The sequence below is a fragment of the Tachysurus vachellii genome, chromosome 1 (assembly GCF_030014155.1).
Source record: "Tachysurus vachellii isolate PV-2020 chromosome 1, HZAU_Pvac_v1, whole genome shotgun sequence".
NCBI classification, from domain to species: Eukaryota; Metazoa; Chordata; class Actinopteri; order Siluriformes; family Bagridae; genus Tachysurus; species Tachysurus vachellii.
The window spans coordinates 19,936,392-19,952,703 of NC_083460.1; the positions used below are offsets into that span (position 1 = coordinate 19,936,392).

At 40.0% G+C, this 16,312-nt stretch overlaps 1 protein-coding gene across 4 annotated transcripts in view; it reads right to left on the reverse strand.

The window, feature by feature from the left end:
- The window catches only part of diaph3 (diaphanous-related formin 3), a 290,424-nt gene that overhangs the window by 157,089 nt on the left and 117,023 nt on the right, over nt 1–16,312 (reverse strand). For all 4 annotated transcript variants that reach the window (XM_060876191.1, XM_060876199.1, XM_060876172.1 and 1 more), the window contains 3 exons: nt 12,572–12,676; nt 8,990–9,286; nt 5,154–5,268 (listed from right to left, as the gene is read on the reverse strand). In XM_060876191.1, the coding sequence (XP_060732174.1) occupies nt 5,154–5,268; nt 8,990–9,286; nt 12,572–12,676 (517 nt within the window). The remainder of the gene's footprint in view (nt 1–5,153; nt 5,269–8,989; nt 9,287–12,571; nt 12,677–16,312) is intronic.

The following is a 16,312-nucleotide window of genomic DNA, read 5'->3' on the forward strand; positions in this document are numbered from 1 at the left end:
GAAGAACGAGCGCACATCTTACAATCAGTCTCGGTCTGGGAGTTCACACATTCCTAATGTAATAACAGTGGAAGTAAACACTCAGAGGTTCAGTTCACGCACAGACTAAATATCACACACAGTACAAGGAAACCGTATGCAGATGATATTCTTGTGTAAATGATTAGAAAGCAAACTATAGAATATAGTCAAGTTAATGTCTAGGACACGGTGGTAAAAGCCCTGCTGCTTTAATATCCACACACACACTTTACCAATAGGGCACGAGGCTCTCTGGAGGATCTGATGAGGGTAAAGGATACGCAGTGGGGCCTTCACAGGTGATAGTGATCAAAAGTCCTTCATCAGAACAATATGGGCATAATATTACAAAATCGAGGAATATTAAATTCCTGTCCTGTTTTGTAAGCCTTAGATTATGTGATCAATGCCACAGCATCTTCAGCATCTGCTCCCCAGGACCTCCACTACATCAGGGGAATTTACAGGCCTGCAGATGTGGCCTGCTGCCACACCTGTGTTCACACACTTACCCTAATCTTCCCCTCTAAGTGACTCACATACACGTGCACACACACGTACACATGCGCACACACAAGCACGTACACGCACACACATGCACGCACGTGTACACACACACGCTTGCAGACACATGCTTGTACACACACACGCTTGCACACACATGCTTGTACACACACACGCTTGCACACACATGCTTGCACACAAATGTACACACACATGCACAGTATCTAATTCATGTCAATGTGACATCTGCAGAACCTACAGCAAAGCATGACCACTTTAGCAATAACTTAGAGACCTAACACAAAGACATAACATCAAAACTAACCAACCATATAAAGTACACGCTGGGAGGCCTTAGCCACAAGAGGCGCAGAGTCTCAGCCTTGGTTCTTAAAAGGACAGAGAAATCATATAAGCCTGAAATAGACAAAGGGGATTTGACAAGAAGGGAATGTAAAAGTCACACTGTCTTGGAAGAACTTTAAACTTACAGCTGCAAATTTCCTAACACAAGAGGGTGCAGGAATGAGAACCTGTGTGTGTGTGTGTGTGTGTGTGCGCGCGTGTGGGCGTGTATCTCGCACTGTTAATTCAATCAATGTTCAATAATTAATTTATTCAACTTCAATTAATACTTTCTTATGGTCAGGATCATAGTGGATCTAGAGTTTATTCTGGAAATACTGGACATGAGGTGGGAATGCTAGAGATGAGGTGGGAATACTAAACAGAGAATACACAACAGCAGAATATCTGAACAATCAGAGACAACAAGCTGAGGAACATAATGACAAGGTACAGACTCTAACCACAGCCTGGATATAGAGAGAGGCAGATACAAACAGAGAGAGAGAGAGAGAGAGAGACAGAGAGAGAGAGAGAGAGACAGAGAGAGAGAGAGAGAGACAGAGAGAGAGAGAGACAGAGAGAGAGAGACAGAGAGCGAGAGAGAGAGAGAGAGAGAGAGAGAGAGAGAGACAGAGAGAGAGAGAGAGAGACAGAGAGCGAGAGAGAGAGAGACAGAGAGAGAGACAGAGAGAGAGACAGAGAGAGAGAGAGAGAGAGAGAGAGACAGAGAGGCGAGTCCAGCAGCTTTGTTTAATGGGTAATTGCAGTAAGTCTGTAAATCAGATGATAAGCGCTTGTATGTTCGTTAGTAAATACTTTGACTCTCAAACAGCTGACCTGAGGCCACATTCAATCTGTCTGTGTATATAAAAAGCAATAAAATTCCTATACTTGGTCTAGTAAACATCAGCAGGTCTCTCAGCAGCAGAGTGAGGAGAGATCATTATTAATGAAGAAAATAAAAGGTTACCAAGGCTACGTACAGGAAGCAACATCAGGGAGCTGTGTACATGTAGTTCAGTAACACAACACAGATGTCAGAGCACTTGTGGGAAATTAAGAGCGTTTGAGGGATGATTTAAACCACGTAACATGCGCTAGGAGCAATGGAGATGAACAATGAGATAGAGGTTGTGTGTGATCAGTAAAGAGCAGAAGAAAAGCATGAAACAGGTTGTGTGTGTGTGTGCTGAAATTGCTGAAATTAAACTGAAGCACAAACACTCCATATTGTCGCTGTCGGGCGGAAACCTCGTATGTCCAAATTTGGTCAATTTCATATTTTTTCACATATCAATGCTATTGGTCAGTCCCCACGTGGGTCTGTTATTTTTACAAGTTATTAACCAATCTAAAGTCTTGAAAATAGCTTGAGGGCAAATCTCTTAACTCCATTGGACACTTCAACTGTCCACCTCTTCCTCATTCCACGGGAGAGCTTCGCGGCATATTTCTCCTCAAGAAGAGTCGCAACGAATCAACACATCTTCTGAGGTAAATGTCTTCAAAACACTGGGCTCAAAGAAAAAAAAACTTGACCCCCGCTAGATCTGGTGCTCGTCTGAGGACGAGAATTTAGCGCAAGACAATCCACTGCAACGCGGACTAAACCCTGTGCACTGCAGATTAGGTACAGTGTTTTTTTAATTTCCTGAAAAGTAATGGTTTTGGAGATACAAGGATTCGGCCCGACAGCGACAACATGCATAATAGACTTTGAAGAGCACACGGGGTGAAAAAAAAAATCAGTTTTTTAAGCAAAACCTGGAGCTTTAAAAGGAAGCCTGGGCCTTCTTTCACACAAAAAAAAAAGATATCAAAGAAAGGGTCAGTAGGTTGATGCACACTTGTGTGAAGCGTTTAAACCCAGAACAGCAGGTGCATAAACTGTTGAAATTGAGGTTAATTTATCATAAATGATTATTCCATTAATAATCACTGTACTTTAATAAGGTTTACCCCCTGTGGAGTAATCCTCCCTGCTCCCAGTTCACACCCAGAGTAGACTATATTAACATAATTAAGTCTGATTTACTGTAGTGGAAAAATAAAAACACAGCCGCTCCACCCCAGCGCATTACATTAACATTTTAAAATGTTTCTCTAACACGTTCAAACGCTCGCTATTTGTCTTATTTTAAGTTATGAAGTCTGGTTAATTTAAAATATACTCACACTCATCCAGACATTTTTTAACATCTTAGTGTATAAGAACAGGATAAAAATATCTGACAAGTTTGACTTTGTGAGGACGTCTGGCTAGGACCCATAGATGAATGTGTGCGTGTTTGTGTTGGTGTATGTGCAAGTGTGTGTGTGTTCAGGTGTGTGTTTGAGCTTGTGTATGTACAGGTGTGTGTGTGTGTATATATACAGGTATGTGTGTGTAGGTGTGTATATGTACAGGCGTGTGTGTGTGTGTGTGTGTGTGAAATCCTGAGCAGTACCCAACAGTGGCAGTGAGACGATCCTAAAACAGAGAAGTGAAAAATGGGAATAAAGAGAACGTGTGGAGGAATAAAAAGCAGCTGAAAGAGAATAAATCATGAAACACTAAGTGTCACTGAGAGACTAAGTGTCTTAATATTTGTAACATTAACAGAAACCTTGAGTCAGTTTCAGAAATCAGAAACAACTGAACATTCAGACACATTCAATTCCCTGGATTATGGAGCACATTTTAGTTGAGGATGGCAACGGAGATCATGCAGCTGTGAGGTGATGATGCTCCCTGCTGTGCCACACAAGTGAAACATTTATAAAGTCAGGAATCACAAATGTATGGAATTAATTGTGATGACCTTTGGGGGTCTGCTTAGGATCGCTGTCCTGTTGGAAGACTCAGATGCAGCCGAGATAAACTTCCTGGCTAATAGGAGCTGCTTCAGCATTTCTGGATAACCCTCAGTCCTAATGATGTCATCGATCTCCTGAAGTGCAGGAGATCTTTCACCTCCATCACAGTTATGATGGTGTGCTTTGGCTTAAAAGCTTTAACAGTTTCCTCAATACAAGGCATTAATAATAAGCAAACAGTTAGTGTTTTATTTAATTAAACCAGAGAACCTTTATCTTTTGCTGTTGTCATGAAATTCAGATAATCCTGTAGGAACAAAATTTGTTCGTTTATGCTTCCTTCCCATCTGCGTGATCGGGATTATTTGCATAATCAATTACAGCTTGTGAGACTTGCTCATGTACTTCAGGAGGAAGTACTGTATCAAGGGCAAAAAGTCTCTAAAGCTAGAACACCGAATTCGGACCATATCTAGTTAACTTCTAAATATGCTGATGGCCAATTAGAAGCCTCGAAAAGTCATTACATGTGTTTAACTGGTGTATGTAAACTACCGACACGCTGAAATGTTAATATTGTGAAATAAAACTGTATCTCAATGATTGTTGCACTAAAGATGTGAACAAAGATAGATCTAAAGATTGAATTTCTGCAGCCTATGTGTATAGGAACTCATATATATATATATATATATATATAAATAAAAAGAAATTACCTATGCTAAAAAATTCAGTAATTCAAGGCTCTTTCCCTTCATCATTAGTAAAATGTGATAGATATTCAAATGAGGATTTTCAGCCCTGATTGTGTGATCCATATATTACAGATGTTTAGGGAGTAGGAGGTTATTCATAAACATTCATTTTTATATAATCTCCTGAATATTAATAAGCATATGGATCGATTCCAAAAAACATACACAAGTACATGTGGCTAACCTGCAGTCTTATACACTGTAGCTGCACTCGCAGAGCGTGAGCTCAGGATTAAGCAGTGAGAAGAGCAGAGAAAGGATACATGAATACAGATGCTGTGAAATGGCAAGATAAAGATCCACAATTCTAAAGAAAGGCCATAGAGGAGGAGGGTGTTAAATGTGTGCGTGTGAGTATATAGAATTTTTTAACACTGTTTAATTAACTGCTCAAGATTAAATCGTTTTGGAATAGAAGTGAATGGCATCCATTCCCGTTCTCTGTGAGGGCTTCGTAAACCCTGTGCATAACGAATCGAACGTCGTTTCAGATGCATGTAGCCGATACGGATCTCTTGTAATGCAAATAAGAGCTTCCTGTTTGTCTAAAAATGTTCATATGATCATTCTGTGTTATTTGGGTCACTTTCTCTCCAGTGTTACTTCTATGAGACATAAACTAAGCTGTTATGAGTGCGGTACTACGAGTGGTTTTCGGTCAAATACACCGGACACACATTGCTCTACGTGGATGTGTAGGAGTGAGTCAGAAGGTGAGCAGGAACTGACCGAGTCTCTGAGAGCCGAAGGTGAGAGCTAGACGGTCGAGAAGATCCTCATCTTCATAGCAATCCTCATGGGCTACAACCCAAAAGCAGCTCTCAGTCATTTTCTGTGGAAGAATCTACAACACACACAGACAATTCACATTAGCTAAATACACGCTGGTAATGAAAAACATTGAATGAAAATACAATAAACAAATGGAAAATTTCAGTATGGGTACAAACACATGCACACACATTGCAATCAAATATACACACACACATACCACACACACACACACCAGATTAACAGAAGAGCAAAACACTGCCAATTAAAAGCACAATAAACAAAGAGTACAAACACATGCAATTAAATACAAACACACACACACACAATTACACATACATATGCACAAAACACTGAAAGTGATGGTCTGACAATCTACACTTTGTGTAACTACCGGCTGAGATAAAGAGCTAAAAGATAAAGAGCTTCCACTCAAAATGAAAATACAATCCACTAAGCAATAATGGTAAACTTGAGAAAAAGTAAAAGAGATATCTAATCAAATATTCATTGTGTGCTAGAGCAGATCCCCGAGACCGTGGCCCTCGAGTGGCTCGTCTGTAACTCTGTCTGCAGGCTTAAACAACACAGAGCTGCTCCTTCAACCTCTGTTCACGTCAAATCCGCTCACAGTCGTCTAAAAAGAGCAACCATGATTAGGGGGAGAAAATGCCCTGCAACTAAAAGTCAGAACACGGTCGTGATTTATCTGGAGACATGAATATAAGAAATAAATAAAGTAAAACCAGAGGTAGGAAGAAAGATGTGCAGGATAATGAGGAAGACTGATCTGTGGAAGCCCGAGAGCTGAAAAAGTACCACATCCTAATAACTTCTAAAGTAACTAAGCAACCTGTGCTATTTAAGAGAGAGAGAGAGAGAGAGAGAGAGAGAGAGAGAGAGAGAGAGAGAGAGAGAGAGAGAGAGAGAGAGAGAGAGAGGAGAAAGTGAGAGAGAGAATAAAATCAACTGATACATACAGTGAGAAAGAGAGAGAGAGACAGAGAGAGAGAGAGAGAGAGAGAGAGAGAGAGAGAGACAGAGAGAGAGAGAGAATACAAGCAACTGATACATACAGTGAGAAAGAGAGAGAGAGAGAGAGAGAGAGAGAGAGAGAGAGAGAGAGAAAGGGAGACAGAGAGAGAGAGACACAGAGAGATAGAGGGAAAGAGAGAGAGACACAGAAAGAGAGAGAGAGAGAACGAGACAGAGAGAAAGAGGGAGAGAAAGAGACAGAGAGATAGAAGGAGACAGAGAGAAAGAGACACAGAAAGAGAGAGAGAGAATAAAAGCAACTGATCCATACAGCGAGAGAAAGAGAAATAAGGCTTATTCTAATAAGGTTGTCAATCAAAATTCTTAATCATTAAAAAAAACAGCTTCCACACAGAGGTGATTATATATAGTGAGAACAATTAGCAAATACTTTAACACCTTTGAGGAGGAAAAAAAAACATCATCTGTGATATTTATCCACTGTGTCATGCCTCAGATAAATAAAACTATATCAGGAGTCTTCATGCCTCAGGTCATTCCAAAGTTAGAGGATGACGACTGTACGATGTTTTAGTCTCAGAAATGTTTCTAAGCCAAGCAGAGTGGAGCAAACGCTAGCAATCAATATCACCGAGTGCTTTCCATTAAAGATTTTACCCATTTTCCCCACATTAGGGTGTAATAATGCAGCAAAATAAATGGTCTTAGTCTTGTTTTCATTATTATTAATATGCTTAAGATGTGTTAGCGTTGCCTCAGTTTTACTGGAGTGATGCTGAGTTCAACGGCAACGATTAGAACGGTTAGATTTATATTGATATCTTATGGTTTCTAGGGTAACAACTCAACTAAAATAAATTGATTAATTTATATAAACATATATACATGGATCCTTAGTAATATATTACAAACTTTCTTTTCTTTTGTCTTTTCTTCCCTTTTTTATTTTTATATAGATCACCATCACCATATTTAAATCAAAGTCAGAATTATATTTCATTAATTACGGATAGATATTACTTTGAAAAACTTTTTTTAATGCATTAGCCAACTGCTTTTTAAATGTTATTTTAGTTCGGTGAAGACGTTATATTGTGCATGTAAGGGAGAGAAGAAGAAAAACGTACTAATGCCTTGTCAGTAGTACCAGTTGTAGCACAGCTGCTTTGAGTAGTAACACAGCTGCTTCTACAGGCAGGGGTACACACACTTCCACAATCCAACTGCACAGCTCTTGTTAAAAAAGAGATAAATGTTTTGGGGAAGGAAACATGAATACTGCATCTAATATGTCATCTACAGCCATTAGAGCCCTCAAAAGAGCACCATTATCCTTCTAATAGTTAATTAGCAAACAGGTTTCAGACGAGCAAAAAACATATGGCTAACTTTGTGCAACATCTGTATGTCAACTGCAAAGAGCACAAAGATGAAATATTAATAGCTATATGGCAAAGTAATAACGCTCCAAAGGGAAGGAAGCGGGGTGTCTAACGATACCTTTTGATCCTTCATGGAGAAATTAAAGCTTGTATTTAATGAGGTTTGGCAGTGAGCAGCAGAAGTTTCCTTCACAGTCGTTTCCCTAACAGCTGTTTTTTTTTCCTCTCCTTTTTTTTTTTGCTGTTGTACTGTGATGTTAAGTGAGGGACTTCTATATGTGGAATGGATTAAAGTATGGAGTGCTTACCAGAAAACAGCAATGCTGTAAACAAACAAACAAACAGATAACGCATGCTACTATGCATGTGTTCTACAAAAGATGATCGAAGAGATGCTTAGAGGTTACTTAGGCAACGTGGGATGTGTAGTCATTCTGGCCATCTTTACAGAGGAATTTTTTTTTTTTTTCCAAAATCAGACAGACTACATTTGAAGATGCTTCCTAAACCCTACACAGGATGCTTTTAATATGGTGCTTTAACACATATGTGATCCAGAAAGTGTAGTGTGTTCTTGAGTGTGTATGTATGTGTATGTGAGTGTGCATGTGTATGTGAGTGTGCGCGTGCGTGTGCATGTGTGCGTGTATGTGTGTGCGCGAGTGTGTGTGCGCGAGTGTCTGTGCGCGCGTGTATGTGTATGCGTGTGTGCGAGAGTGTGTGTGCGTGTGTGCGAGAGTGTGTGCGTGCGTGTGTACACAAATTAATTTGTAAAGCAAGAAACCTTGTCAATAACACTGAAACATGGACTCTATCATGGATTCGAATCATAGATTTTGTCTTTTTTACTAATTCAGTTGATGATATTCAGTACATACGATCCACAATGCATTTTTCTTATTATAGACGCATTTTATAAGAGTTATTTGATGATAAGTGACAAAGGGTTTTGAACATCACACATGTAAAGCTTGTAAAGCACATGTAGAGTTTTATCCCACTGCCATTAAGGAATGCCAGTGCCATGAAGAGGTCTAGTTTAGTCTAGTCTAGGTTTAGTGTGTCTAAATTATATCCACATGAATACCAGGACCCACGTTTCCCAGCATGACAACGGCCAGCATCACGCTGCCTCCACCAGGCCTGGTCAATACATGATGCAAAAAAACGTGTCAGACCAGACAACCTTCTTCCATTGCTCCATGGTCCATTTTTATTGCTGTTTCTGAGACGCTTAAGCCCAGACATCAAAAATTGACTGTTCAATTGGTGCCTAGCATACACTATATATACACATATATATATATATATATATATATATATATATATGCGCACACACACACACAAACATATCCTACCCCTTTGACAGGTGCCACTTTAATGAGATAATCAATGCTACTTATTTGTAACTCTTACCTTGGACCAGTTGAGGCGCTTCATCATGGTCTCAGGCTTGAACTCCTTCTTGGGCTGAAGGCCGAAGGGCAGCACGTTAGGGTTGGGGAGTGACATGAGACCCCCCAGTCCTGGAGGAGGAGGGGGAGGAGGCACTCCGGGCATGGCAGCACAACCTGGCAAAGGTGGGGGAGGAGGTGGAGGAGGAGGAGGTAGGGCCCCAGGAACAAGGGGTGGAGGTGGAGGCCCTTGTGGACAAGATGAGGAGGATGAAGACATGGTTGGAGCAGTAGGTATGCCCACTACAGCTGTACCAAACTGAACAGGGTGGAGGAAAAAGCATTTAGTCGGTGTTCAATAGGGGAAACATGTATACAGACCATATATAATATACATATTGAACTATCAGTAAAGTTTTAAGAATTTATTGTCCACTTACACTCTCAAAAGCTATGTAGACACCTGACCATCAAACCAACATCTGGTTCTTCCCCCTCTTTTTAGTAAAGAATGTTATTGTATGTTCAAACCTGTCCCAGCATGACAATGTCTGCAGTACTAAATGTGTTTGAATAGGACGTATGAGCATGATGACCACACAGTGCAACTGTTTATATATGCTTAAATACATTGCATTGTATGAGAAAAATATCTGGATTATAACTTTTTATAGTTGGCAACATTTGGCTCATCACCAAACAGAACACTATTTCCACAGTGAAACAGTGTGGTGGTAGTAAAAGTGTGGTATAACCATTATAACACTGATCGGGGTTAAAGACAGGATGAAGTCCAGTCTAGGGTTGAACCTCTGCTTAATGCCAAAGCTAAATTGGACTGGTTCAAGCCAGAAACCTGAACGTGTTGGAACTGTCCAGTCATCAATCCAATTCAGAACCTATTACAAGTCTTGAGTGCACTAAAACAGCATAACCGCCACTTTATACAGTCCGATTCTTGGAAACAACAGGCAATACTGTATATAAAACTATTATGTAACCAAGACGAAGTACAGCTGCAGGCAAGAATTTATGGAAACTGTAGATGCTTTAATTCATAGACTGTACCAACCATCCTAAATCATCCATTTTAGGCAATAAGGTGGAATGAATTACAGCAACATTTATGTGGGACATGGAATTGCTTCAAATGATAGCAGACTGCCAAGATGGATCACTTTAACTGCCTGTATTGCAAACTTTCACTTCGCTCGTTGGGCTCCATTATTTAACAACTGATCGGCACTATCGACGGTGGCCTAGTGAGCCAAAAAGCAATTCATCAGATAAACTTCAGCTGGTGCTCTATTTATCATGCCAATCTGAAGGTTTGAGGATCGACTGGGGAGAAAATAAAAGATCATTTCTACTACCTGCCGAGTAACAGGCATTCTTCACACTTAGTAATTGTTTAACCAGATGCTGAAAAAGAAATGTAAAAAGCCTGTGTCAGATTTTTCAGGCAATAAGTATTTAAATTGATGTCTTAAGGTCATTTAGCCAGATTACTCTAGAATTAAATCCCTTTGCTCTGATCAATATATCGAGTCTGAATCTGTTTTCTTCAAAGTCATTCCTAAAGCCACCACAACCACAAAGGGCTTTCAAGAAAAGAAGTTAAAAATCAGCAGTTGGAGATCTCAAACTAATAAAAAGAGCAAATGAGAATTAAAATGAGGAAGATTAGCGTTCATGTGACCCATCCAAGAGGGAATTCAAGAGCAATCAGTGGCCACAATTAGACAGAGCCTTAAAGGCACTGGCACACAGTGGATTATAAAAGTCATTGTAATACTTATAGATGTATCATAAGCATCTATCAATAGAAGATTCAGGAAATATATACTTTCATTTTTACAACTGAGCAGTTGAATTAAGGGCCTTGCTCATAGGCCAAGAGCAGCTTGGTGGTGGTCCTGAGGTATTGCCGGCCGAGACTCGAACCCACAACCTTAGGGTCAGGAGTCAGACTCTCTAACCATTAGGCACGACTTCCACAGTAACACTACAGCTTATAAAGACATTATCTGGGACCGTCCAAAGATCAGCAATCAGTGAACTTGAGGAATTAGTTGTTGGGTCTGTGGTGAACTCAGAGTTTGTGATACCCGTTAGTTCCTCAGGAGCTCTCGGTTGCACGACTATAAACTGTTGTAGAAATGACATTATGTACATTTAAATAACATTTTATTAATTTCCTGTCCAGTGTCACACAAATGAGGATGAGGTTCACTTCTGAGTCTGGTTCCTCTCAAGGTTTCTTCCTCATATCATCTCAGGGAGTTTTTTCTAACCTCAGCTCATTAGGGATAAATAGGAACTTTAAACTTAAACAACTTCTATAGTTCTGTAAAGCTGCTTTGAGACAATGTGAATTGTTAAAATTGCTATACAAATAAATGGAACTGAATCGAATTATACCTAGACGACCGCTTCGATCTTTGTTTTAACAGTTTTGTTGTAGGCCCAAATACAGATCTAATGGTCAGGTTTCCATAAACCTTTGGCCATATTGCGTATCTATGACAATAATTTCATTATATAAAAAAAGAAATATTTTTCACCAAATCAAAACTGTGTGGCTGCGACAGATCACAGCATAGAGGAAGGAGAGCAGGAAGCGTTCAGAAATGTTCTTTTTTAAAATTCATCAATGTTGCACAACTTGCCAGTGTATTTTCTTCCAGAATACACAAAATGCACAGTGCTCATAGAACAGCATAAAATCAGATAAAACTGCAGTCTGCATTCCCTCCAAAACTACACCGAGAGACAGAGAAACACACAGAGGCTGCACATACACTACATCTGATTTAATGAAGCGGTTTGAAATTAGCATATTACTTTCTGCTCATTTAACTGCAGACACAGTAGTCAGTGGCTTATTAACCAATTAGGATCAGGAGTTTTGCCAGTGAACCTCAGCGAGATCAAACTGATGTAGACCTATTTGAAAAAAATAATAATAATGTGTAAGTTGTGATGTCATTTACACTGCTCTCTCACATGGTATCTATTTGTATTCGCAATGCCTTGTAGTATTGCAAGGATTTTCTCCTGTGACTACAATAAAGCCTGTCATTTTTTAACAAATACTTTTTTTTTGTTTTATTTTTATATTAGGCAGGAATACTGTTGCCACTTCGATGCAATTAAGCCACTCTGGCCACCGAGAAAAGCTGTGCACAAGTTGGCTTAATGCTTTTAAAAATAAAAATAACCCTGTACACGACAAGTGTTCTTTTCCCAGTGCATTTCCTGTGTAGTGGTTTCAAACAAAACTCTTTCAGACATTGTGCCGGGCGTTGCATCAACCACAGCTCCAAAGAGCTGCTACTGTGACCGTGCTCTCTCAAAGAGGGACAGTAACGCTGGAGTGTACTGCACCAGAGAGAATGCACAACGACGAGCGTTCGGCCGCAGGAAGAACGGGTAGAGATATTGTTGTGCTGCATGATTATTAGTTGGTGAGACAAAGTTCTTAGAGGGAGAAACCGATGGTCTGGTGGTTACATATAATATTCATTTAATTTAGTGTTTTTACTGTCACAACTATGTATAGTGCATATTTAAGAGCCTTTTTAAAAGAAAAAAAAAACAATACCTGAGATCTGAAGGCCTGCAACTCTGCCTCCAGCTGATTGATTTTCTCCTCCTGCTTCAGGAGCTGGGCCAAGGCCTCCTGTCTCCCCATGATCTCTTCATCAAACTGGAGGTCAAAGGAAGCATTAGAGCAGTTCCGTTCAAGGACACACACCACCGCAGTGCATCTCATCTTTATAAGAACCCCATGAAACCGAATCAAAACAAAGGATTGTTGGGTTACTCCTGGTTGTTCATTTCTGCTCATGTAAATGGCTTTGATAATAAAACAGTGTAGCATGAGCAATAGCAAATGTGTGTGAGCTAAAGGCTTCTGAACATGTCGATTAAAGAAATTAGAGGAAGTTTGTTGGGAACGGTTGGTTAGTCTGCACTCATTTAATCACCATCAGTGCTGCAGACAAACCCCTTCACCCTGAAAGCAGTCAGAGGCACCACACTGTGAGGGCTGTACACAAGGTCCTCTTCAACAACAAAATAAGAAGAAATAATAATAATAATAATAATAATAATAACAACATAAATGTTATTTATAAAAGATACAAAGCCTTTTTCTCAAAATGACTGTGTTAAGGTACTCATTGTGTACCTGAGTGATTACCTGAAGGACAGGAGCACTGTAGCACACACAGCCCGTTCAGAAAAAGTGCTTTGATTAAAAATAATACTTTTTTTTTTTTGAAAACGGGCGTTTATCGAGTTTATTGAGTATAGTGCAGGGAGGCAGGTAAACATCTTTGTTGTTTGCACTTGAAATGATGTCTAAGTGCTTGCTGTGCTGTAGCTTTAACAGATAGGAAAAGCATTAAAAGTGTAAACCGAATCCATGGGATGTTGAATTTGGTCAGATAAATCGCTCATCATCGATACGTCCTGTCTATGTTCATTTAAATGTATTAAGTGTTTGTGAATGTACTGCAAACATTCTAGCGGTTTCTAATGTACAATGACTTAAAGGACTTTAACACTCTGCCATTTTTAAGAAAGACAGACAGACAGACTGACAGACAGACGTTGGCAAAAAGACAGATGTGGGCAGAAAGACAGGCAGACAGAAAGACTGACAGACGTGGGCAGAAAGACAGGCAGACAGCCAGTCAGACTGACAGACAGACGTGGACAGAAAGACAGACAGACAGACAGAAAGACTGACGTGGACAGAAAGACTGACGTGGACAGAAAGACAAATAAAAAGACAGACAGAAAGACTGACAGACGTGGGCAGAAAGACAGACAGACAGACAGAAAGGCAGAAAGACAGGCAGAAAGACAGGCAGACAGACAGACAGAAAGACAGGCAGACAGACAGACAGAAAGACAGGCAGACAGACAGACAGACAGCCAGTCAGACTGACGTGGACAGAAAGACAGACAGACTGACAGACGTGGGCAGAAAGACAGGCAGACAGGCAGAAAGACAGGCAGACAGACAGAAAGACAGGCAGACAGCCAGTCAGAAAGACAGACAGACAGACAGACAGAAGGACAGACAGACAGACAGACAGTCAGACTGACATGGACAGAAAGACAGACAGAAAGACTGACAGACTGACAGACGTGGGCAGAAAGACAGACAGACAGACAGAAAGACAGAAAGGCAGAAAGACGGGCAGAAAGACAGGCAGACAGACAGACAGTCAGACTGACGTGGACAGAAAGACAGACAGAAAGACAGACAGACTGACAGACGTGGGCAGAAAGACAGACAGACAGGCAGAAAGACAGGCAGACAGACAGAAAGACAGGCAGACAGACAGTCAGACTGACAGACAGACGTGGACAGAAAGACAGACAGAAAGACAGACAGGCAGACAGACAGACAGACAGAAAGACAGACAGAAAGACAGACAGACAAAGACATACAGACAGAAAGACAGGCAGACAGACAGAAAGACAGACAGACGTGGGCAAAAAGACAGACAGACAGACAGACAGACAGTCAGACTGAGAGACAGACGTGGGCAGAAAGACAGACAGACAGACGTGGGCAGAAAGACAGACAGACAGACGTGGGCAGACAGACAGACGTGGGCAGAAAGACAGACAGACAGGCAGATAGACAGGCAGGCAGATAGACAGAGAGACGTGGGCAGAAAGACAGACAGACAGGCAGACAGACAGACAGACAGAAGTGGACTTGTTGATCACTATATTTACTTGTTACCATTGTGAGGATGTTGAGGTGTACATGTAAAATGAGCAGCAGAATGCGTTTAAAAAATATTTCAGACGAGATGAAGCCACTTCTATACAATCAGTTGCTTAAACACAGTGTGGAGCATTTATTTTTCTTCTTCTTTTACTTTAAGGACCGTTAACATTTTAAACACACTTTACACAAGGCAAAAAAGGTAAGTGAAAGTCTCCAAGAGTCGTCCTTTAAAGCTGAATATGATTTAAATAAAATCTTTGCACTGTGGATTCATGAATTCTGGGGCTTGTGCACCGCTCCCTAATACTGTTTGGACATTTTAGCATCAGATAAGCAATGTGTGGCAGCTTAAAGAGGTGGAGCCTGATCTGTAATAAATGTGGTCACAATCATCCTTTATCTAATAATCTTGATCACTAATGATCTTGTGACAGAACGAGGAGTAAATCCCCAAAACCACAGTCCAAAATCTCATGGAGCAGAAGCCTTCGCAGAAGAGTGGAGTGAAGCAGAGGAGCAGCCGTCTCCATGTCTTTGGAATGATGTATTTAATACTCAGTTGTCTCCATAATATATCAGTATAATATATAAGGCGTTTCCACACCATGCTGCATGTAGGGGTGCAAAATTCCGGGAATTTTCAAGGCTGGAAACTTTCCATGGGAATTAACAGGAATATATGGGAATTAACGGGAATATATGGAAATAAACTGGGAATTTTAAAAAAAAAAAACAAGATTTAATGCAATTTAAGTTGAATTTGTACCCTGCATTATCCTGCCTGAGTGCCATTGAGGCCACAAACCCCCTGCATGTACTTGCATTCTTCCATAACATGCACAGTAACACTTTATTTTAAGGTCATTTAACTGGTTGCTTATTAGCATGAATATTAATAGAATATTGGCTATTTATTAGTACTTATTAAGCACATATTAATGCCATATTCTGCATGACCTTATTTTACATTCTTAATTGTACCCAATACCTAAACTTAATAACTACCTTACTAACTCTTAACAAGCAGTAAATTAGGAGTGCACAGATAATTTGATGACCCACCAACACACTTGCTCCCCCCGAAATAAAAAACTCTATAAAATAATGTTTATTACAAGCATAATAATGTTTATTATGTGTTTGTGTTACTTAATGAAAGAATCAATTAAAGTTCTACTTACAATTAAATCAGTCAAGATGTCATTTTTGTAAAAAATGTCAAAATTTGTATTACCTTGCATGTGTCTGCTTATGAGCAAACAAAATGTTTATTGCATATGTTTGCATATGATATAGTTTATATAAATTTCCCTATATTTCCAAAAAATTCCCATAAATTCCCGTAAATTCCCATAAATTCCCGTAAAGTTTCCAATTTGGAATTTTTTAAAAATTCCCTAGATTAAGTTCCCGTGGAACGTTTCCGGAAATTTACCGGAAACTTTCCGCCCTTTTGCAACCCTAGCTGCATGGTCAGTATCATAATCTACGATTTCAGCAGACATGCCAGCTAGTCGTTTCGTGTAATATGATTGCAAATGGATCTATTTGTGTAGTCCAAAATGTCATTTGGCTCATTTGTGTGTTACC